General features: G+C 46.5%; 1 protein-coding gene across 3 annotated transcripts in view; it reads left to right on the top strand.

Annotated features, from left to right (window-relative positions):
* Window positions 1-24,194, top strand: part of LOC119965339 (solute carrier family 22 member 5-like) — a 216,447-nt gene that overhangs the window by 126,694 nt on the left and 65,559 nt on the right. For all 3 annotated transcript variants that reach the window (XM_038795968.1, XM_038795967.1, XM_038795969.1), the window contains exon 5: window positions 21,711-21,837. In XM_038795968.1, coding sequence (XP_038651896.1) covers window positions 21,711-21,837 — 127 coding nt within the window. The remainder of the gene's footprint in view (window positions 1-21,710; window positions 21,838-24,194) is intronic.

Below are 24,194 nucleotides of genomic sequence, written 5' to 3'. Positions count from 1 at the left end.
CCTGGGACATAGAGAATCTGGTCAAACAATGTGACCAGTGTCAAATGCAGCGTTACTTGCCATCTGTGGCAAGTGTTGGAAGTGGCCAGGACGTCACTGGGTAAGACTACACATCGACTTTGTTGGTCCATTTATGGGCGTCACGTTCTTGCTTGGTGTTGATGCTCACTCCAAGTGTTTGGAAATGCAAAAAATCCATGACCTCATCAGCAACGATAGAGAAATTGCAACAGATATTCGCCGTCCATGGTTTGCCTGAATTTCTATTCTCAAATAATAGGACTGCTTTTACAAGTAAAAAGTTCCAACATTTTATGAGGACCGATGGCATTCAACACATGCAATGTGCTCTTTACCTCCCTGTTTCAAATGGATTGGCTGAGAGAACTGTCCAAACATTCAAGGCCACCATGAAAAAGCAATCTTTAGCCCCTTTGCTACTCAGACTGGCCGGGTTCCCACTCGCCTATTGTACTGTGCCTCATGCCGCTGCAGGTGGCACACCTACTGAGCTGCTATGGGCAGACATTAGAATCCACATAGACTTTACATTTTCAAATTTGGCAGAGAGGGTGAAGTTTAACAAAATCAGAAAAGACACCACGCTTCAAAGGAAGTTGAAAAAACATTTGTGGTGGGAGTTTTAGTTTACGTGCAGAATTTCGGTGCTGGCCCTAATTGCGTCCCGAGAACGGTCATGACCAAAACAGGTCCAGCATCATATGAGATAGAAGTACAAGGGAGAAGATTTAAAAAACAGTTGGACCACTTAAAGAAAAGAGAACTGCACACAGAATGAGTGGGACAACGCAGCCCTAGTAGATTTGTCAGCGAGATGGATGCATAGAACATAGAACATACAATGCAGAAGGAGGCCATTCGGCCCATCGAGTCTGCACCAACCCACTTAAACCCTCACTTCCACCCCATCCCCGTAACCCAAAAACCCCATCTAACCTTTTTCGTCACTCAGGGCAATTTATCATGGCCAATCCACCTAACCTGCACGTCTTTGGACTGTGGGAGGAAACCGGAGCACCCAGAGGAAACCCACACAGACACTGGGAGAACGTGCTGACTCCGCACAGACAGTGACCCAGCAGGGAATCGAACCTGGGACCCTGGCGCTGTGAAGCCACAGTGCTATCCACTTGTGCTGCCAGATGAAAGTAATGCCGCAGCAAGCTGCCCAGAGGATGAATCCAGTATTGTTTCAAAGGGAACTGAGTACGCTTCAACTATTGAGAGTCAGCCCTTTCAGGGCCAAATACCAGTCACCTCTACAGCTGAAGCACCCGTCGGTGAAATGCGTCACTCTCAAAGAATTAAGAAATCCCGTGACCAACTGACCCTATAAAAAACTGTTTTGAGAGACACTTGTTGTATATTTTTGTCAATGGTTCCTTTGTTACTTGTGAATGTTCATCATGGACTTAAAGTGGGAGGGATGTGGTATCTTACCCTTTTAGAGACGATGGTCATGTGACCCAATCGGCTAATGGGGCCAGAGTGCATGAACTCTGGGGGCTCAGTTAGGAGTTTGGAGTCTTGGAACATAATATTAATCTTTATTGTCAAAAGTAGGCTTGCATTAACACTGCAATAGTGAAAAGCCCCTAGTAGTCACATTCTGGCGCCTGTGCGGGTACACAGAGGGAGAATTTAGAATTTCCAAATTACTTATCTAGCACATCTTACAGGACTTGTGGTAGGAAACCAGGAGCACCCAGAGCAAACCAACGCAGACATAGGGAGAACGCGCAGACTCCACACAGACAGTGAACCAAAACCGGGAATCGAAACTGGGACCCTGGAGCTGTGAAGCAACAATGCTCACTCTGTATGTTGTTTTTTACTTGAATAAATCGTTCATTTGTTAATCCATCTGGGGCTCTCCCGTCTGTCAGGGTATTACAACTTCAGGCTTGTGTTTTGCAATGAGGTTGGGGATATTCTGCACCTCTAATTAGTTGTTTAACTGTCCACAACCATTCACGGCTGGATGTGGCTGGTTTGAAAGCGTTTGTATCTGATCCATTTATTGTGGGATTGCCTAGCTCTAATTTCGCTGTTTGGCATGCAACTAGTCCTGTGCTGTAGCTTCAGCAGATTGACACCTCATTTTTAGGTGTGCCTGGTTTTTCTCCTGGAATGCCTTCCTGCACTCTTCATTGAACTGGGTTGATCCCCTGGCTTAGTGGTAATGGAAGAGTGGGGGATACCCCGGGAAATTAGGTTACAGGTTGTGGTTGCATACAATTCTGTTGCTGTTGATGGCCGACAGCACCTCATGGTTGCCTATCCTTGAGTTGAGTTTAAAATCTATCCCATTTAGCATGCTGTTAGTGCCACACAACATAATGGAGGGCATCCTCAGTGTAAAGATGGGACTTTGTCTCAGGAGTGACTGTGTGATGGTCACTTCTACCAATACTGTCAGGGACAGAGGCATCTGAGACAGGTACATTGGTATGGGCAAGGTCAAGTTGGTTTTTCCCTCTTGTTTGTTACCTCACTACCTGTTGCAGACACAAGGCAGTGGCTATGTTCTTCAGGACTTGGCCAGCTAGGTCAGTTGTGTTGGCACTGAGTCACTCTTGGTGATGTACATTGGAGGTCCCCATTTTATGCCCCAACCACTTTCAGCACTTCCTCCAAATGGTGTTCAACGTGGAGAAGTAGTGATTCATCAGCTGAGGTGAGGGTAATGTTGGTGTTGCGGTGCTAGTAATCACTGAAGGCTTATTTTCCCATGTTTGACCTGATGTCTGAGACTTCATGGGGTCTAGAGTCAATATTGATGACTCCCAGGGCAACTTCTTTCCAACTTTATACTTGTACGCCGCCACCTCTGGTGGTTATGTCCTGTCAATGGGACAGGACATACTCGAGGATGGCAGTGGTTCTGGGACATCATCTGTAAGGTATGGCTCCGTGCATATGACTATGCCAGACTGTTTTTTGAGTAGTCTGTGAGACAGCTCTCCCAACTTTGGCACAACTGCAGATGTTAATAAGGAGGACTTTGCATGGTTGATGGGTCTGGGTTGGTGAAGCCTTTGCTTATTCTTTTACTAGTTTGATACAACTCAGTGGCTTGTTAGACCATTTCAGACAGCATTTAAGTGTCATTCACATTACTGTGGGTCTGGAGCGCAAAGTAAGGACGGCAGGCAGATTTTCTTCCCTTAAGGGGCATTTGTGAACCAGATGGGTTTTTCTGACAATCAATAATAGTTTCCTGACCTTGATAACTGAGGCTAGCTTTTTGTGTTCTAGATTTATTACCTGAATATAATTTTCAACATCTGACTTGGTGGGATTCATAGAATCCCTACCGTGCAGAAGGAGGCCATTCGGCCCGTTGTGGCAACACACACCCTGAGAGAGCACCCTTCACTGGTCCACTCCCCATCCGATCTCTGTAACTCCATAATCTCAACTTTGGACAATAAGAGACATTTTAGCATGGCCAATCCACCTAGCCCACACATCTTTGGACTATGGGAGGAAACCAGAGCACCGGAGGAAACCATGCAGACATGGGGAGAATCTACACACTCATACAGACAGTCGCCCAAGGTTGGAATTTAACCTGGGTCTCTGATGGTGTGAGACAGCAGTGGTAACCACAATGCAACTGTGCTGTCCCAAACCTGTATCCCCAGAACATTAGCCTGGGTCTCTGGTATACTGTGTGGTGACATTATAGCTATGCCATCACTTCCCCACAGCAACTTGTGTGTAATTGTCTGACAAAGCTGTGATTGTAAATTGCATCATACTGAAAACTGTGCTTTTGACAGCCTTCATAAGTAGAGTCCCCAGTCCAACGCCGGCATCTCCACTTCATAAGTAGAGGCAGAGAGTGGAAAAACTACGCAACATGGTTCAAACCCACCATGATTCCCAATTCTGGGCATGGAAAAGAATATGAAGGCTTTCTAGAGCGTTCAGGAGAGATTTACTGTAATGGGTTCATGATTGAGGGATTACAGAAAAACTGGGCATCTTCTTGGAGCCCAGACGTCTGAGGAGATTTGACGGGATGTATAAAATTATGAAGGGTTTAATAGAATAAATAGAGACTCCGTCGAATGGCTGAAGAATCAATAATCAGATGGCCTAGACTTAACTTCATTTAATTGATTGGCAAAAGAAACTGAGGCAACATGAGGAAAACCCTTTACACGATGTCTGTTTATGCCAAGGAATGCACTAATTCCTGATATTGTGCTGGCTACTGATTCAGATTAATGAAAATATGAAAATTTCAGCCTTCGTCTCTTTGCAAGAGAAACCAGACTTGGAACGCTGGTTAGGTTTCTGACTTACAATGGAGGCAGATTTGCTGATGACAATTTAAATGTGTGAAACCATGAACATTATAGTCATGAATACTACAGTTGAAAAACCTTTGAGCGTGTGATAGAATTTATGTGGTAATTTGGTGAGATACTTCATTAAATCTTGGTTGGTCAAGCGGACTTCAAGTTGACAACAGCGTTAATGCAAATAATTTGCTTCCGATGGTTAGAGGGTAAAGTCCTGACAATTTTATGGGAAGAATCCATCTCTGTTGAATGTTCCTCAAACTATCCTGGACTCGCAAAATCCTACCAACTGTCCTGGCTTGAGACAATTCACACCTCTTTAACCTGGGATCACCCCCTATCTCTGGATCTGTAATGATTTGATTACCCGCAAATGCTCGCATTCCAAGCATTGTCTGGCATCTCTGACTGTCTATATAAATGTTTCTGGAACATACCTCTCCATTCACCTGAGGAAGGAGCAGTGCTCCAAAAGCTCGTGTTTGAAACAAACCTGTTGGACTTTAACCTGGTGTTGTAAGACTTCTTACTGTGCTCACCCCAGTCCAACACCAGCATCTCCACATTAGAGCTTTAAAGCTGCAAGCTAGTTAAGAAACTTAAATCCACAGACGTGGCCGAGCAGTGGCAGTTATCTGTTAATCAACAGAAAGTTGTTATCTGAATAGATGTTAATTACTGTAACAGGAAGTTGAATGAGCACATGAAACTTGGGAAATGTGCCAGCAGCCCTCTATGGAAAGAAACCGGTTTTACTCCCACTCCATGTGACATACATCAAGGGTGTGATACTAAGATATGGTGTAACATATGCGAATCTGTGGAATGCATTGCCGTCCTGCAGTAAGTGTTTGTGGCTTGAGCAACCTTATCTCAGCATTGCTGAGCTGGAGTCAGAGTTGTAGATAGATGTTGCAGAGCATCAGGGGGATGTAGACACTTAGTTCCAGGAGACAGTCATACCTCTTAAGTCAGGTAGACGTGGTATTTTGAACTGCCAGTCAGCATGCCAATTCCCCAGATTCATCCTGCCCCCATCAATTTTCCCGCTGGTAGGGTAAAATATGCAGCAAGGTTACCCACCCACAGGTGCTGGATAGATAATTAACATAGTTGAAGGTCTATTAAGGTCTATTGAAGGAGGGCGACTGAGACTTTCCACTAGACTTCCCAGTTCCAGAAGTGGAGGTGGGCAGACTAGCTGCCTGGAAGTAACCTCCAGGCAGCAGACCACAGACTAGCACTCCAGGTAGGCTTAGAGGCTCTTCTTATCTGCCTGGGTGCAGGATTGACTGCATGACCCGTGCATTGGCAACCCACTGGAAGGTCTCTGTCCCTCCAGCTTTGTGAGCCCTTAATTATACGGTGAGCCCAATTGTCAACTCATTAATCGACCACTCTGGGGAAAAATCACAATGAGTCATTACACATATGCGGGCTTCTGACCTCCATTTTCTTCACATTTTGTTGTTACAGGTACACTATTGCTGTCACATATGAGTTTCTCCATTGATATCAAGATTGTTGGTTGATGGGATATTCTCAGTCCCACTGCACCTTCCAGATAGATTGATGCCAGTCTTTACTTCTGCATTCCTTTGATTGTGTTACGACACCCTGGGACCCTTTGAAGTCGACGCTGGAGCGGGAGCCCTTCACCAGGCTTGCACGGTCTGGCCGGTAGAAGTGCGGTTTACACTCCGCGCAGACCTGGCAGTGTCTGGTGATAGCCCTGACTTCCTCAATGGAGTAGGGCAGATTGCGGGCCTTTATGAGGTGATAAAAGTGGATGACCCCTGGGTGACAGAGATCGTCGTGCAGGGTGCGGAGTCGGTCCACTTGTGCACTGGCACATGTACCTCGGGATAGGGCATCGGGGGGCTCGCTGAGCTTACCGGGGCGATACAAAATCTCGTAATTGTCGGTGGAAAGCTCAATCTTGAGATTTTATCATTTTTGATCTGACCCCGCTGTGTGTTGTTAAACATGAAGGCAACCAACATTTGGTCAGTGAGGAGAGTGAATCTTCTGCCGGCCAGGTAATGCTTCCAATGCCGCACAGCTTCAACGATAGCTTGGGCCTCTTTTCAACAGAGGAGTGCCGAATTTCGGAGATATGGAGGGTGTGGGAAAAGAATGCCATGGGCCTGCCTGCCTGGTTGAGGATGGCAGCCAGAACGATGTCTGATGCGTCGCTCACGAACTGGAAGGGTAGCGTCTCGTCGACCATGTGCATCGTGACCATGACCATTGGCGATGTCGGCCTTGATACGGTTGGAGGCCCGGTGAGCCTCGGCCATCAGGGGAAAAACTGTGGAGTGGATGCGTGGGCGGGCCTTGTCCGCATAGTTAGGGACCCATTGGGCTAGAACCCCAGGCATCGTTTGAGGGCCTTGGGACAGTGGGGGAGGGGGAGTTCCATGAGGGGGCGCATGCGATCGGGGTCAGGCCCTAGAACTCCATTCTGAACCACAGAGCCGAGGATGGCTAATCGGTTTGTGCTGAACACGCAATTCTCCTTGTTGTAGGTTAGGTTGAGGAGTTTTGCGGTGTGGAGGAAGTTGGGAAGGTTAGCGTCGTGGTCCTGCTGGTCGTGGCTCCAGGTACGGGAAAGTGGCCTGCAGTCTGTACCGGTCAACCATTCGGTCCATCTCCCGTTGGAAGACCGAGACCACGTTAGTGACGTCGAAGGGAACCCGAAGGAATTGGTAAAGGCGGCCGTCCGCCTCAAACGCAGTGTACTGGCGGTCCGTCTTGCGAATGGGGAGCTGGTGGTAGGCAGATTTCAGGTCCACTGTCGAGAAGACCCAGTACTGTGCAATCTGATTAACCATATCAGATATGCGAGGGAGGGGGTACGCGTCGGCTGCGTGTACCGATTGATGGTCTGACTGTTTTTCTCCCCAGTTTTCACCACTACCACTTGGGCTCTCCAGTGGCTGTTGCTGGCCTCGATAATACCGTCCCGCAGCAGCCACTGGACCTCAGACCTGATGAAGGTCCTGTCCTGGGCACTGTACCGTCTGCTCCTGGTGGCGATGGGTTTTCAGTCCGGGGTGAGGTTCGCAAACAGGGAAGGTGGGTCAACCTTAAGGATCGTGAGGCCGCATACAGTAAGGGGTGGTAGGGGCCCACCAAATTTCAAGGTTAGCTCTGGAAGTTGCACTGGAAGTCCAGGCCGAGTAGCAAGGCAGCGCAGAGGTTGGGGAGGACATAGAGCCGGAAGCCGCTGAACTCTACGCTCTGGATGGTGAGGGTGGCGGTGCAGTACCCCTGGATCTTCACGGAGTGGGATCCGGAGGCCAGAGAGATTCTCTGGTTGGTGGGGTGTACCGTGAGGGAGCAGCGCTTTACCGTATCGGGGTGGATGAAGCTCTCAGTGCTCCCGGAGTCCAGAAGGCAGGATATCTTGTGCCCGTCGAACTTCACTGTCGTCGACGCAGTCGCGAGGTTGTGCGGTCGGGACTGGTCGATCGTGATGGAGGCCAGACGTGGCTGGCCGGTGGCAGTTGCAGGCAATGAGCAGCCCGATGAGGTGCCCAACGAGCAGGGATCCTGAGGCGGGGAAGATGGCGGCGCCCATGGGCCGCCCATGTCCTGAGGCAGGCAAGATGGCAGTGCCCACGGGCCGCACGTGGTCTGTGGCGAAGATGATGGCTGCGCCCTCGGGCCGCACGAGGTCTGAGGCGAGGAAGATGGCGGCACCCGCGGGTCGCACATGGGGGGTGCCAGGGCAACAGCGGCGACCGAGCGGGCTTGGCACACAGTAGCAAAATGTATTTTCTTACCGCAGGCCTTGCAGAGCGCGCTCCATGCCGGGCTGCGTTGTTGGGGGTGTTTAGACTGTCCGCAGAAGTAGAACTTGGGTCCCCCGGGGTTGTTTGGCTGCCGCGCGGCGCAGGCCTGTGGTTGCCTGGGGGAGGTCGCTGGTGGGGTCCATGATGCCCGGTGGGCCGTGAGGTCGGGGGCATATGCCTGTATATTGCGTGAGGCAACTGTGAGCGAGAGCGCTAGTTTCTTGTTCACCGTGAGGTCGAGGGTAGCCCCTTCTAAGAATCGCTGGCGGATGTAGGCCGACCCTATGCCTGTAACAAACGCGTCTCTAAGTAGCAGGTCAGAATGTTCAGCGGTTGAAACGGCCTGGCAATCGTAATCTCTCATTAGGAGTTGCAGGGCACGCCAGAAATCTTCCACAGACTCACCGGGGAGTTGATGCCGCGTGGAGAGGAGGTACCTGGCGTAGATTATGTTGGTCTGCTGAGTGTAGTTCTCCTTCAGTAGCGCCATGGCCTCAGCATAGGTCGGCCCGTCCCGGATGAAGGGGAAGATGTCTGAGCTCAGCCGCGTGTAAAGGATCTGGAGCTTCTGTGTCTCTGAGGCTGGTTCAGTCGCAGATCCGATGTATGCCTCGAAGCAAGCTAGCCAATGTGCGAAGGCTGACTTGGCGTTGTCTGCTTGAGGGTCCAGCTGCAGGCGATCAGGCTTGATGCGGAGATCCATCGTTTTAAAATCTCTGCATAATAAATTGATGCACTATCAATTACGACGAGACGAGAGTAGAGAGTAATTAAGGCTTTATTACGCAGAGATGTGGAGCCTCCTGCAGCTGCTGCCAAAATGGCTGCAGTTCGGAGAGCCCACACATTTATACTCTGCCTGCTGGGCGGAGCCAGCAGGCAGGGATCTACCCCCGTACCTGCAGTACAGGGGCCTTACCGTAATACTTTCGTATGCAATATACACAATACAACAGTGGTGACTACCACACTCTCCAGAAGACCTGCCTTCTTTCCTGAAAGTTTCTGATTGGCTTCACCAATCACAGGCAACAACAGTGTATGTGGGACTAAGAATCCCACATACACCATTTGGCTACTTGCCAAGTCTATCAAATGACATCTATAATAATAATTTTTATTGTCAAAAGTAGGCTAACATAAACATTGCAATGAAGTTACTGTGAAAAGCCCCTAGTCGCCCCTAGTTGCCACATTGCGGCACCTGTTCGGTACACAGAGGGAGAATTCAGATTGCCCGAGTTACCTAATAGCACATCTTTCGGAACTTGTGGGAGGAAACTGGAGCACCCAGAGGAAACCCATTCAGACACAGGGAGAACGTGCAGACTCCATACAGACGGTGATCCAAGCCGGGAACCTGGAACCCTGGCGCTGTGATGCCATAGTGCTAACCATTATGCTACCGTGCTGCCTTGCCCATCTCCGGTTCTGCCACTGAACCTAAAGGGGACGTCAGGACCTGGTCCATCAGGACAGGGGTGTTCCAGCTCTGCCTAAAATCTGTAGTTTAAACAAACAGAAATGGCGCAGTAATATTGTAGCAACTAAACAGAGGATGACAGATAAAAGGGGACACAGGACAGACTAAAGGTTTTACAATAATATCCTGACAATTAACTGAAGAAAGATGATATTATATGGTCTGCCTTCCTGCGGTTTTCAGGTGAGAGGGGGCTAACTAAAATTATAACATAAACCTGTAAATTTCTCCCATCCGTAACTATTACTTAGTTTTGTTTTTCGTTTTCCTTTCCATTTTTCTTTGGAAGGTTCATTTGCTCACTTTGTTTATGGTTTCTTTGTCCTCTCATTTGTTTTAAGGCCTTTTATCTGTCATCTTTTCTTGAAATTGTCTCGGGGGTGACACGATAGCACAATGATTAGCACAGTTCCTTCACGGCGCCTGGGATCTTGGTTCGATTCCCGGCTTGGATCACTGTCTGTACGTTCTCCCCGTGTCTGTGTGGGCTTCCTCTGGGTGCTCCAGTTTCTTCCCACAAGTCCCGAAAGATGTGCTTGTTAGTTGAATTGGACATTCTGAATTCTCCCTTAGTGTACCCAGAACAGGCGCCGGATTGTGGAGACTAGGGGATTTTCACAGTAACTTAATTGTCGTGTTGATGTAAGCTTACATGTGACACTAATAAAGATTATTATTGTTATTATTTGGAAGATATATACAGAAAGATATTCAGTCTATCCAGGCAGTAGGCTAAAGCTCTTTTGTCACAGAATGGAATTATCTTTAACTGATTTCTAATTTAGTCCAAGGAAGTCTTGCAGCACAATGGTAACATGCCTGTCTCTAAAGGGTCAGCAGCTCTGGATTTTGTTATATTACATCTAATAATATCTTTGTTATTCATTTGCTTTGTTCCAGAATGGTCGGATAGTTGATGTTCAGTAACACTCGATGTCTTCAAATTAAGCAAATACTGATTATTGAGTAACGATTATAAATAACAATGAGTTTGTTCACTCTTCTACAACTATAACTGAAAATTAGATAAATAAGATTAAGTATATCTAATGTTTAACTACACCTGCTCACTAAGATATATCTCTAACACTCTGTTCACTAATCACTCCTGATACGAAGATGCGGGAACCCCCTCCGTGTGTAGCTTTATATCTGGTGCTGTCATTTAGTGGTTGTCTAGCACTTACTTACAGATGTTAACCCTTTACATACCTGCAGATATACAGATCATTACAGGTTCAAGCCCCGCTTCAGGAATTGATGGCCGTGGTTTAGCTCAATTGGCTGGACAGTTGGTTTGTGATGCAGCGTGGGTTCAATTCCTGTACCCACTGAGGTTATTCATGAAAGCCCTGCTTTCTCAACCTTGACCCTTACCTGAGTGTGGTGATCCTCAGGTTAAATCACCAACAGTCAGCTCTTCCCCTCAAAGGGGAAAGCAGCCAATTGTCACCTGAGACAATGGTGACTTTACTTACTTGTTCATAATATGGCCAATCAGGTTGATTATCAGCATGTAATGCTTTCCAATGCACCTGATGGGAGGTTGTAAGGGCAGTAGAGATTCCTGGGTCAGCCATACTGCAGAAGGCAACTGCAAACCACTGCAGTACTTTGCCAAGCATCATCATGGACAAATCCCATGGAAGTCCATGTTTGCCAATGGACTCTTGGGGCATGTTTCCTGAAGGTAGAATTTGGTCAGAAGTTATTTCAGTGGAGTCAATTTTAACTCTTAAAGAGATTTAAATATATAGGGGATTCATTCAAAACATAGTCTTTGCCCCAGATATCTGACTTAATGTATTTTAACTCCCAGACATAAGGTGTACATCTGTGGTTACCTGCTTCCCTTTAACAGTTGGAACCAGCAGCAGGCTGTGAACAGAGATTCAGGCGACCAGTGATCACCTGTTGACAACAAAGAAAAACACAAGTAGGTAGGTTACTTCGTGGAGGTTCAGGAAGGCTTTTGTAGGAGGCTTGTGAGGGTGAGTACTTGACAGGCAGACTGTTTTTTCTTGTAGGGTGTGGAGGAACACATTTGCTCCTCCTGGCCACAGAAAATAATGAAAATCTTGACAGTGCTGACCTGTTTCAGCCTAAAACGTCACATCAACCTCCTCACTCCAAGCCTGGGTTAAAAAAAATATTGACATCCCTTCACACAATGGGACTCTGATTAACATTCAGGTTCTGTGAGCACCTCAGCTACCAAATTTTGGAATGGTAACCAATGAATTATCAGCAAGGATGGTATGATAAGGCTCAACACTTCCAAACTCCCCTGCCCTGTTGTTGCCAGCTGCGTGGGTTAAAATTTTTCACTTTATGTGAAGGGAACCTTGCTGATGCTGGGTCTCATTTATCATGTTGCTAATCTAGTTTGAGGGACATTGTTTGTGTTTAATTCCTCCGGGTATTTCTACTATCTTTGTTGATACCAGGGAGCCTATTGCTAAAATTTTTGGATGAATGATTTTGCAGTGTTTTTGGTTGCATGAATATGAATGTTGAATATAAAACTCAACTTGATTCAAACAGATTTAAACACTGAATGTAGTTGACATGAGCACAGGAGACAAATGGGTGATCTTTGAAGAATTCTCTGGAATTTAATTCCCTTCTCCAAAATGAGAGACATTAATCAAAGTTCTTCATGTAGTTTGTTTTAATAAAAATTGACTGGAAGTTTTGTGTGATTTTTTAAAACGTTAACTGCTCTGTTCCTGGTCACAAAGGAGCACTAAAATTGCTCTTGCATATGAAGGGTAGTAGAAATCTGGAGATCTTGCTCCTAAAAGTTGTAAATAATGGAGAAATTGGTTCTTTCAACACTCAGAAAATTGTGAATGAGATACTTAATCTCCATTTGGAGAGGCAAGCTTTGATCAGGGACAGTCAGCATAGCTTTGTCAGAGGGAGGTCATGTCCACAATTGAATTTTTTGAGGAGGTGACCGGGTGTGTAGATGAGGGTAGTACAGTTAATGTAGTTTATATCGACTTCAGCAAAGCCTTTGACAAGGTCCCACATGAGATCCAGGGTAACTTGGCAAGTTCAATCCAAAACTGGCTTAGTGATAGGAGAAAGAGGATGGTGATAGAAGGCAATTTGTGTGATTGGAAGCCGGAGTGCAGTGGTGTACCACAGGGATCAGTACTATAATCCCTCATTGTTTATGATATATATAAACAATATAGATGAGAATGTGGGGGGAAGAAAAGTAAGTTTGTGGATGACACGATGATTTGCAGGGTGGTTAATGGTGAGGAAGAAGGTCTTAGATTGCAGGAAGATATAGATATGTTGGTCAGATGGGCAAATCAGTGACAAATGGAACTTGACCCTGAAAGATGTGAGGTGGTGCACTTTTTAAGGATTAGTAAAATAAAGAAGCTCAGAGGAACTGAGGGATTTGGGGGTGCTGGTCCACAGATCCCTGAAGGCAGCAGGACAGGTTAATAGGGTAGTTAAGAAACCATGCTTGCCTTTATCAGTCATAGCATAGGTGATAAGAGCAGGGAGGTTATATTGGAGCTGTACAAAACATTGGTTAGGCAGCAGCTGGAGTACTGTGGCTAGTTTTGATCAACTCACTACAGGAAAGATGTGATTGCACTGGAGAGAGTGCAGAGGAGATTCACCAGGATACTGCCTCAGATGGAACATTTGAGCTGTGGAGAGAGGTTGGATAGGCTTGGGTTGTTGTCTTTAGAAAAGAGAAGGCTGAGGGTGGACCTGATTTGAGGTATATAAAATTATGAGGGGGGGGGGGGGGTGGCCATGATGGACAGGAAGCATTGGTTCTCCTTAGTTGAAGGGTCAATTTTAAAGTGAGAGGCAGGGGGTTTTGAGGGAACTTGAGGAAAATGGTTTCATCCAGAGGGTGGTGGAAGTCTGAAATGAACTGCCTGAGAGGGTGGTAGAGGCAAGAAACCTCACAACATTTAAAAAGTACATGGATGAGCACTTGAATTGTCTTAATATTCAAGACTATAGGTCAAGAGCTGGGAGTGGAATTAATGCAGCTTTAGTGTTTTGTCAGTCCAGATTTGATGGGTTGAAGGGCCTCTTACTGTATGCTTGAATCCCCGGCCCCCAGCTGTGTGTTTCTTGACGATGTGCCAATCACTGGTGGTGGGATACTCTCTTCCTGCTGCTTGTCAATGAGATTTTCCATTGAAGTCACCACACACTGCTGGGAAACCTCTGGGTGGGCTGTACTGCTAGCAGGAGCAAAGCATTTGAATGACCTGGGAATTCTGGCCCTTTAATCTATGAATGTGGAATATGGCCTAACTGGAATTTTACCCCTGTCGAATCGTGCACACTTCCATAACAATATCATGATGGTCTGGAACACATCCGGACCTCAAATTGGCATGGACACGTCACAACTCACCTGGAAAAAGGCCTGCAGCAGCTTGCGGAGGTAGAAGCCTCCATAGACCATGGAACCTGGAACACCATGTGCAGCAGTGGATTGGTGGAGCATCAACTAAGTGCAGCTTCGCACTCCAGGAGATTCCAGGACGTGGATCTTCACACAGCTGAAACACCCAGCATATGAATATTCACACAGCTGATACCTCCAGGATGTGAATATTTACACAGCTGCAACCTCCAGGGTGTGAGTATTTACACAGCTGGAACTTCCAGGATGTGGTAGCACTGGCAAAGCCAGTAATTGTTGCCCATCCCTAATTGCCTTGAACTGAGTGGCTTACCACACATTTCAGAGGTCAGTTAAGAATCAACCGCATTGCTGTGGTATGGAGTTACATGCGGACCTGACAAATTTCCTTCTCTAAAAGAAATGAGTGAACTAGATAGATTTTTACATCAATCGACAATGGTTTCATAGTCACCATCTACTCTATTTACAAAAGTGTCATAACATGAACAATCATTATTTTTTCTTTAGAAATTTAGAGTACACAATTATTTTTTTCCAATTAATGGGCAATTTAGTGAGGCCAATCCACCTACTCTGCACATCTTTGGGTTGTGGGGGTGAAACCCATGCAGACATGGGGAGAATGTGCAAACTGCCCACGGATAGTGACCCAGGGCCGGGATTGAACCCGGGTCCTCAGTGCCGTAGGCAGCAGTGCTAACCTAGAGGTGGCAGATGGAGTTCAATGCGGAAAAGTGTGAGGTGGTTCACTTTGGAAGGAGTAACAGGAATGCAGAGTACTGGGCTAATGGCAAGATTCTTGGTAGTGTAGATGAACAGAGAGATCTCGGCATCCAGGTACATAAATCCCTGAAAGTTGCCACCCAGGTTAATAGGGCTGTTAAGAAGGCATATGGTGTGCCAGCCTTTATCAGCAGAGGGATTGAGTTTCGGAGCCACAAGGTCATGCTGCAGCTGTACATAACTCTGGTGCGGCCGCTCCTGGAGTACTGCGTGCAGTTCTGGTCACCACATTATAGGAAGAATGTGGAAGCTTTGGAAAGGGTTCAGAGGAGATTTACTAGGATGTTGCCTGGTATGGAGGGAAGGTCTTACGAGGAAAGGCTCAGGGACTTGAGGTTGTTTTCGTTAGAGAGGAGAAGGCTGAGAGGTGACTTAATAGAGACATATAAGATAGTCAGAGGGTTAGATAGGGTGGACAGTGGGAGTCTCTTTCCTTGGATTGTTTGCAACAGTAGTGAACTCGCCAACATTGAGGGCATTTAAAAGTTTATTGGATAAGCAAATGGATGATAATGGCATAGTGTAGGTTAGATGGCCTTTAGTTTTTGACTTCCCATGTCGGTGCAACATCGTGGGCCGAAGGGCCTGTACTGCGCTGTATCGTTCTATGTTCTATGGTGATGACCAACACGAGGGGACATAGCTTTAAATTGAGGGGTGGTAGATATAGGACAGATGTCAGAGGCAGTTTCTTTACTCAGAGAGTAGTAGGGGTGTGGAACGCCCTGCCTGCAACAGTAGTAGACTCGCCAACTTTAGGGGCATTTAAGTGGTCACTGGATAGACATATGGATGAAAATGGAATAGTGTAGGTCAGATAGGCTTCAGATGGTTTCACAGGTCGGCGCAACATCGAGGGCCGAAGGGCCCTACTGCGCTGTAATGTTCTATGTTCTATAACCACTGTGCCACCAAGCCGCCTTCATAACATGAACAATCAAAGTGCATCCCTGAAAACAAAACCTCTTAGTCTTGCAATCTTTACCATTTATTTTGGTGTCTCCCTGACATCCTCAGCAGTGGTGGAGGCAGCCGGTCAATCAGTTTGCCCTGTTTTCTTGGATGACCTTGGCAGACATTCCTGGAGACCTGAGGCCTGGAGGGCCATGGGTTACTTTCTCTGTCCTGCTGTGGGTCAGCTGCCTACCCTGGGGTCACAGAGGACTAATCTGCAGGAGAATTTCAAAGGGCCGGACACCCTCAGGTAGTCCTGAGGTCCCTGGGTATCTAACAGCCAATCCTCCTCCCTTCTGCCCCTTCTTGACTCCTTTAGGAGAAGGGGCATTGTTGGGAGGTCGAGGTGCCACATTTCCCTCTTTGAGTAGCCACAGCTAAAGCTCACCACCCATGGCTACAGTGTTCTGCTGGACCACGTTCTCCGTGGCATTCATGGAGACCTTGTCGACACCACTCAGTCAGCAGGTGGATCGATTCCTTCACCTCATGTGCCACTCTTGAGGGCTTCTGACACCTCTGCGTGATGTTCCCCCACCACTTACAACTTCCAGGCCCTTCATTTGACTTGGAAGTCACAGATGCCCTTTTCCCAACAGTCCTCAGAATGCTGGTTCGTTGGCATGACCCTGCCTCCTCCTGCTGTGTACACATGTCCATGCAATCATCACCAGAATGTGAAAGCCTACTTAAACTGGATCTTGTACCCACCATGGTGTCTGTCTCTTTATTGGTGGAGGGTTCTGGTGATTGCTGTGATGTCTACACAGGTGTACTCTCTTCTCCTCCCCAATGTTCTTGGTCTTTTGTGGGCTGCAGGAACTGCTGGACAGGGCTTTCTCTACCTCCCTTGCTCTCTTCCTGGGATCTGTAAGTAAGGGAGGAGAGAGTGAATTACTGCATGAGCTGCCTCCAACATGGAGGAACACATGACCCTTAGGTTTTGATTGATCATATTCCACATGGATGCTTCCTGGATGGAAGCTGCCTGCCAACCTTGTCACCTTGTAAGGGTCCTTCCTGTTGGTTTACCCTTTCTTTGTTTTTTCCATTATAATTTTCTGTTCCATGGATGTTAATTGGCATGTATGTTTCAGTCAAACAGAAGAGAAAATTAGGAATTCAAAAATTACAACATAGTATACTCTGCTAGCTTTGGTCAACAGAACTCTGACTTCTCGGCACCTGAGAGATGGGATGGGATTCCGTTCAACTGGTGGGCTTGTGGCCAATGAATTTTGGCCAATAGTCTGCCTGGTAACAAATGCTGAATGGATTCTGCCTGACTGAGATGACTTCACGAGACTGAAGAAAAGCAGAGTTGAGACCGACACACAGAGAAAGGGACCTGCTCTCTCTTCCTTGTGTTTTCTCCAGAAATCCTATGATCTGCTGTCATTTCTGAAACTGCAGAGACCTGAGTGAATCTACAATGAAAACCATTACAGACTGGAAAGCAGAAATCTTGACCTAAAAGCCTGGTTTGGAGGACAGTGTGCTAAGGACATCCTTCTGAAACATAAAGCAGGATTGGGGTCGGAGAATCCCCGGGGGGACAGCGCGAATCCCGCCCACCGTCCCGATTCACGCCATGCCGGTTGGGGGCGATTGGCAGCGGCACCCCTGGCAATTCTTCGGCCCCAATGGGCCGAGCAGCTGTCCGTTTTTGGCCAGTCCCACCGGCGTGGATTAGACATGGGGGCACTCCTTCCTTCCGCGCCGGCCTCTGTAGGACTCCGCCACGGCTGGTTACGGAGAATACGCCGGCGTTTCCGCGCATGCGTGGGATCAGGCCGGACCTTCGGTGCATGTGTGGACTCGCGCAGTCCCATTCGCCGCCGGCTGGCATGGCGCCAACCCCTCCGGCGTCCACCTCTCCCCCAGAAGTGCGGAGAATTCCGCACTTTCGCGGTCTGTTGATGTCGGAGTGGTTCACGCTGGTTTTCCCGCCGGCATGGGGACTTAGTCCCCGGAAAGGAGAATCCCACCCAAAAACCTTTTTTCCCCTTTTACTTATTGTTATTCGCCCCTCTCTTCCGCTCTGTTTGTCTTGTGCATGTATGTGTGTAGAGGGTGGCGCAGGTTAAACTGGGGGATTAGGAGTTAGATAATAGTTAACCAGTTGTATTTGCTGCATATTTCATTATAGTTCTTGTACTAAGTAAAAAGAAGTCATGTTTAAATTTACAAACCTGGTGACTGTATTTATGGGGCAGCCAAGGGCCAACGACTACAGGTATTTTTCTAATCATTATTGGTTAATTCAATCGTGCTGTGACTCTGATCAAGGGGAGGGCTGGAATTAACTGCGCCCTGCAGCCCCCCCCCCCCCGCCACACACACACACAGACACCTAAACATCGTCCGAGCTGTGTGTGGAAGGGTCAGGGAGCTTCAATTGCAACTCCACATGCAAACTAGTTGGATAGCAGTGTGGCAATGAGGCATCACTTCATCACATTGAATGGCTCTGTTATACATAGGCCCATGTCCCCTCCATCATTCAGTGAAGTTAGTGTGAACAGTTGAGGGTTCACTTACCCCAAAGTTTCCTCACGAATATAAATTTCAAATCTACTCTGTTACTTGTAAAGTAAAACCCACCAGAAGGCCTCATTACAAATGTACAGGTAACACATTTCTTCTTTCATCCCTTATACTCCGCAGGAGGCTGTTTAGTACAGGGCTAAATCGCTGGCTTTGAAAGCAGACCAAGGCAGGCCAGCAGCATGGTTCGATTCCTGTATCAGCCTCCCCGAACAGGCGCCGGAATGTGGCGACTAGGGGCTTTTCACAGTAACTTCATTTGAAGCCTACTTGTGACAATAAGCAATTTTCATTTTCATTTCAGATAATTTGACTCCAAAAACATCTCCTATGATTAACCCTGGACACACACCGACATAGCTTTCCTTACCTACATAGTATATACACATAATACAACAAATATGAAAACAAGTATCATTGAAGAAGCCATTCATCTATATCCGACATTACAGGACAATCCTTTGGTGGAGGCCCTGGGCAATGACCATCCTGGAGATTTCCTCCCATGCAGGGTTTGTCCGCTGGCTTGGACTGGTCCTTCCATGCACGGATAGAGGACTCCCCTCCACAGCATTGAGCAGCACTTTAAAGGATATGTCACTGAACCTGGGGGCTCGAGCTCCCTGTGATTGTTGAGCCAATTCCTCTATCAAAGGCACCCAATTAATTGAGCAAGCATCATACAATCTGGCACAATTCCCACTGGCTTCCACAGTGAGAAACACTCTGACCCCTCTCCTGCCACGGGACTTAGACCCAGAATGGAAAATTCCACTCTGTGATACATTTTAAGTAAATGCATCAGGGATATAGAGGTATGAAGGCTAAATGGTGTCGTGATATAGAGCAATCATGATCTTATTGAATGGTGAAACAGGCTCAAGGGGTTGAATGTTTTTTTTCTGCTCCTAATCTAAACTTGCTGGGCTAGGAAGGAGAAAATCAACTTACTCCCATTCTAATGTAGTGACTTTTTATTAGATCAGGACCTGTTCTTTAGTTCCTCATTTCCTCTTGAAGCAGTCACTCATTTCTGATGTTGGTTCTCAAGTACTGACCATCCTGACCCAAGTAGTCACAATTTGTTGTGCACCGGCAATGGTCACCAGCAAATTGCTCTTTGGGAAAGTATTACGTCCATGCACTAAGACCCATTCTCACGATCCATATTGGTGTCGCTAGACAAGACTGGGAGTAGGTTAATTTTCTCCTTAACCCAGCAAATCTAAAATAGGATTAGAAAAAAACCTAATTCAAGGGAAACTGCAGGGGGCCATCCTGCCCTGTTCCTGACCACCCAGGGGCCTCTGATGGCCTGGAGGTGGCCCGCCTCAGGTGCTGTTCCACCTGGTCCATGTTCGTGCAGAGCAGTACTGAACGGCGTCCGGCTGGGGTCTCCCTCGGAAGGCTGGTAGATGCTGCGAGCCGATAGATCCCGCATCAGCACGCCTATACAAGTTTTAAACCTCCTTAGGCATCCGAGGCTTAGTCCCACCCATTGTGGGCGGTATCATGATTGTGACGTCTCGCGAGACCTGAGTAGATTCCACGAGGCGTATTGGCTGTCGGGCAGCCTGCAGGAAGCCTGTCCCGGCCTCTACAGTCCCCATCAAGCTCCCGTTCGGGTGCAACACGACTGGTAGATTGCACCCATCATCAAGCAATTCTTCAAAAACAAATCCAGGAAAGTATATAAGTTGGCCGATGTTTAGCACAGTACTAAATCTTTAAAAAATATTGCTCGACACACAGGTAGATTTTCCTGTGTCTATGAACGATTCAATACTTGTTACAGATTTATCATTCCTTGGGATCATCATAATAAAAGTATTTGGTTGGCGTTGTCAATTGCTGAAACCAATTATTAATCCTTTGTGGAAATAAAGGTACACATGTGACTCTTCATACTGTACCATCGGGTTCTGGCAGTCACAGGATCTCAATGGCCTTCCCTTTCTTTACCCTTCACAATTCTCCTCACCAAGCCTTGCTGGTTTTCTGTCTGTCATTATGCCAGCTTTAAAGCTTTGGGCAGCAAGGTAGCACAAGTGGATAGCACTATGGCTTCACAGCGCCAGGGTCCCAGGTTCGATTCCCCGCTGGGTCACTGTCTGTGCGGAGTCTGCACTTTCTCCCCGTGTCTGCGTGGGTTTCCTCCGGGTGCTCCAGTTTCCCCCCAGAATCCAAAGGCGTGCAGATTAGGTGGATTGACCATGATAAATTGCCAAGGGGTTATTGGGTTGCGGGTATGGGGTGGAAGTGAGGGCTTAACTGGGTCAGTACGAACTCGATGGGCCGAATGGCCTCCTTCTGCACTGTATATTCTATGTTCTCTGTACTATGTTAAAGCTCTGTCACATTCCTGGACATTCTTGTGCTTTATGCCCATCTAATACACCACTTTCCAAATCTATACTGAATGCTTTTCTCGCAAATGTTTAGTCACTGCACCCAAGCCTTCAGAATTCTCTCCAAACCCTGTTTACCTTGCTGCCTTCTCCTCCCTTTCTAAGCCTATAAAAAACTTTTCTTTGTACTCTTTCTCTCTATCTCCCTCGCTCTCTCCCTTCCTCCCTCTCCCTTCCTCCCTCTCTTTCCTCTCCAACCCTGGCAAGCATCATAAGCCATACACAAAGAGTAACATGTTCCTCTTCTTATTGCTGTTCTTCATACATAAAACATGTGTAAAGTCCAACTACACTCTTTTTCTGACTACCATTGGTTAATCCAATCCTTGTCCTCAAATTTCAAATATGAACACAAATAAAATTCCCAATGACTTTATTAAATTGCCTTTGTAAAAGAACAGACCTGAGGTTCATCTCCCAATCAGAAGGAGAGTCATTATACGGCGGAATTTGTTTTAATTTTTTTGGGATGGATTGCCACATTGACCGCACGGGAATTACACATTGCCTGGGCGGAATGCAGAGAGCAAAATCTATCGGGATGGATTGCATGCCTGTAAGCAAACTTTTCTAGTTTTCTTTCCATCAAAATGAATGGAATGAAAATGCAGTCTGGTGTGTAAGAGATGGACAATCCTTCCTGCGAGCATTTCCATTCCAAGCAAAGCTCAACAAATGTGGTGATAGAGACACACATCTACCCCTGTTTCTTCTTTAAACTATACTCAATTTCAGAGCAAGGCACTGTCCAAGATTAGCAGACCTTTGTCAATTATGCTCATGATCCAGGCATTTCTATAGACCTGTCCAATTCTATATTAAACATCTTTCGTACCATCCTCTGCCGTTGCCTTCTCTGAATCCACACCTAAATTTGAGTATAATTATGCATTAATATATTCCATAATGGAGTATTTAATATTAATAGCAGCAGTGCAAGGCTTTTGTGTGACTTTATTTTTAAAAAAATCCTTTTATTTCCAGGTTTGTTTATGAATCTCCACGTTGGCTGCTGTCAAAGGGAAGGGTTCGGGAGGCTGAAGCAATACTCCAACACATGGCAAAGAAAAATGGTGTCATCCCACCAGCAGTGCTCTTCAACAGACTTGAGGTACTGGCACATAATATCATACTTTTTCCTATGTGATTCTTAACACAGGCCTGCTTTATGTTACCAATTTTCTTAACCCACTTCTCATCTGAAGGTAACCTTAAATCTATTTCCCTCTCCACTGATGCTGCCAGACCTGCTGAGTTTAACCAGCATTTTCTGGTTTTGGCCAGAATTCTCTGGTCGTTCACGCCAGCGGGATTGTCTGGTACCGCTGCAGAGATTGGTGTGTTGGCTGAGCGCCAAATTCTCTGTTCTCGCTGGCAGCGGTGGTGGGGCAAATGACATCGGAGAATCCCGGCCTTTGTTTCTCTTCTGAAGGTGCTAACTCTTGGCTATAGTCACCTCCCTTGTTCAAATCACTATTGTTTTTCACATAATAGCCCAGATTGTGAGCATTTTCAGGTTATATAGCTACCAGAATCTAAAAGTTGATTTCATTCAAAAATAAATGCGCATGCACTTTCCAGCACAGCACGGCAGCACAGTGGTTAGCACTCCTGCCTCACGATGCCGAGGTCTCAGGTTCGATGCTGGCCCTGGGTCACTGTCTGTGTGGAGTTTGCACATTCTCCCCGTGTTTGCGTGGATTTCGCCCCCACAACCCAAAAGATGTGCAAGCTAGGTGAATTGGCCACACTAAATTGCCTTTAATTGGAAAAAATTAATTGGGTACTCTAAATTAAAAAAAAACATTATTGCATGAGGATCATATAGAACATACAGTGCAGAAGGAGGTCATTCGGCCCATCGAGTCTGCACTGACCCACTTAAGCCCTCACTTCTACCCTATCCCCGTAACCCAATAACCCCTCCTAACCTTTTTTGGTCACCAAGGGCATTTTATCATGGCCAATCCACCTAACCTGCACGTCTTTGGACTGGATCCTGGTTGATTTGTTCTTGTTTTCTGGGATTCTTAGGAAACTGGTAGAGGGACCAACTTCACAAACAAGATCCAACATGGTTTATATGGTTTATTACCACAGTACATGCTGCATTGACTCACCAAACCATTTCTCATTATTTTTCCATGGAGGCTAATTGCCTTATCCCCACTGTCACTAATTCAACACAGCCCTGAGGCTGAACAGCATGTCTTAACTGCTCACTTGATACCATCAATCAGTCTATTGGGAGCCTTTTCTTCATTCATTTGGATTTAGAGATGAGGTCACATTTGCGTTCATCAGTTCATTAAAAAACTGCCATTGCATTGGAGTACCCCAGATTTTTGCTTACACGCTGTTTTATTCCTCCTTAAACTCTGATGAGTTTCTTGTTGCTTTTTCCTCGATACCCAGTACATTAGTGAATTAAACACCATCAATGTAGGGAAGTAAGCTTTATTGGTTGTGATAATGAAGAAGTGGAAGTGTCCAGCTTTTAACCTACAAGTGCCAAATCTGCAAGGTGTGACATGGCAGTGAAAAAAACAGTAGACTGGTGAAGTCTGGTTGGACTCATTGAGATGGTATATGTGTCTTAACTGTTCAAAGATAGCAGGTAATATTTTGCTCACCCATCCTTCAGAAATTCGACAGAAGTAAAATAAATTTCACAAATAAAATGGTTTTCTAACTAAGAATAGCTAAGGGCAGACAACACATGCTCAAGACAAGCTCCTGGTTAGACCAATGGAAATTGCCCCTAGGTAGGATTGCAGGATTAGGGCAGGGGATTGGGCCTGTGTAGGGGTTGCTGTTTCAGAGGGTCGGTGCAGACTCGATGGGCCAAATGGCATCCTTCTACACTGCAGGGCTTCTATGAATGGCAAAGAAAGAGGCTGGTTTAGCTCACTCAGCTAAATCGCTGGCTTTTAAAGCAGACCAAGCAGGCCAACAGCATGGTTCGATTCCCGTACCAGCCTCCCCGGACAGGTGGCGGAATGTGGCGACTAGGGGCTTTTCACAGTAACTTCATTGAAGCATACTCGTGACAATAAGCGGTTTTCATTTCATTCATTTCAACTAAAAACATATTGATTCCGTTTGCATAGCTGGATATTCAAATCAAAATAGCACTAAAAGAGTTACTTAAACCCAATTGTGAAAAATCACTATCATCTGAACGGTTATGTTGGAGGGAAGCTAGAAGAAACATTGGATACTATTATTGTAGCCCCAGTTGTAATTAGAATTCAAATCAATAGACAAAGCAACCAAGATGCCTGTATGATATCGTCCATGTCAAGCCCGGTTGATTTTAATTCATAGCCCTTATTTCAATGCAATTGACAGACTGCTGATCTTGATCATATCGGGAAATTGTCAATCCATTTTGTGTTCAATTTCTGCTGAGTCACCCAAACCCTATTTAAAGTGGGAGTACACTTCTTAAAGTGAATTCATATTCTT

This window comes from Scyliorhinus canicula, chromosome 4 (genome assembly GCF_902713615.1).
Source record: "Scyliorhinus canicula chromosome 4, sScyCan1.1, whole genome shotgun sequence".
Classification (NCBI taxonomy): domain Eukaryota; kingdom Metazoa; phylum Chordata; class Chondrichthyes; order Carcharhiniformes; family Scyliorhinidae; genus Scyliorhinus; species Scyliorhinus canicula.
The sequence above is the reverse complement of the archived record's forward strand: the minus strand, read 5'-3'. Positions and strand labels throughout refer to the sequence as shown.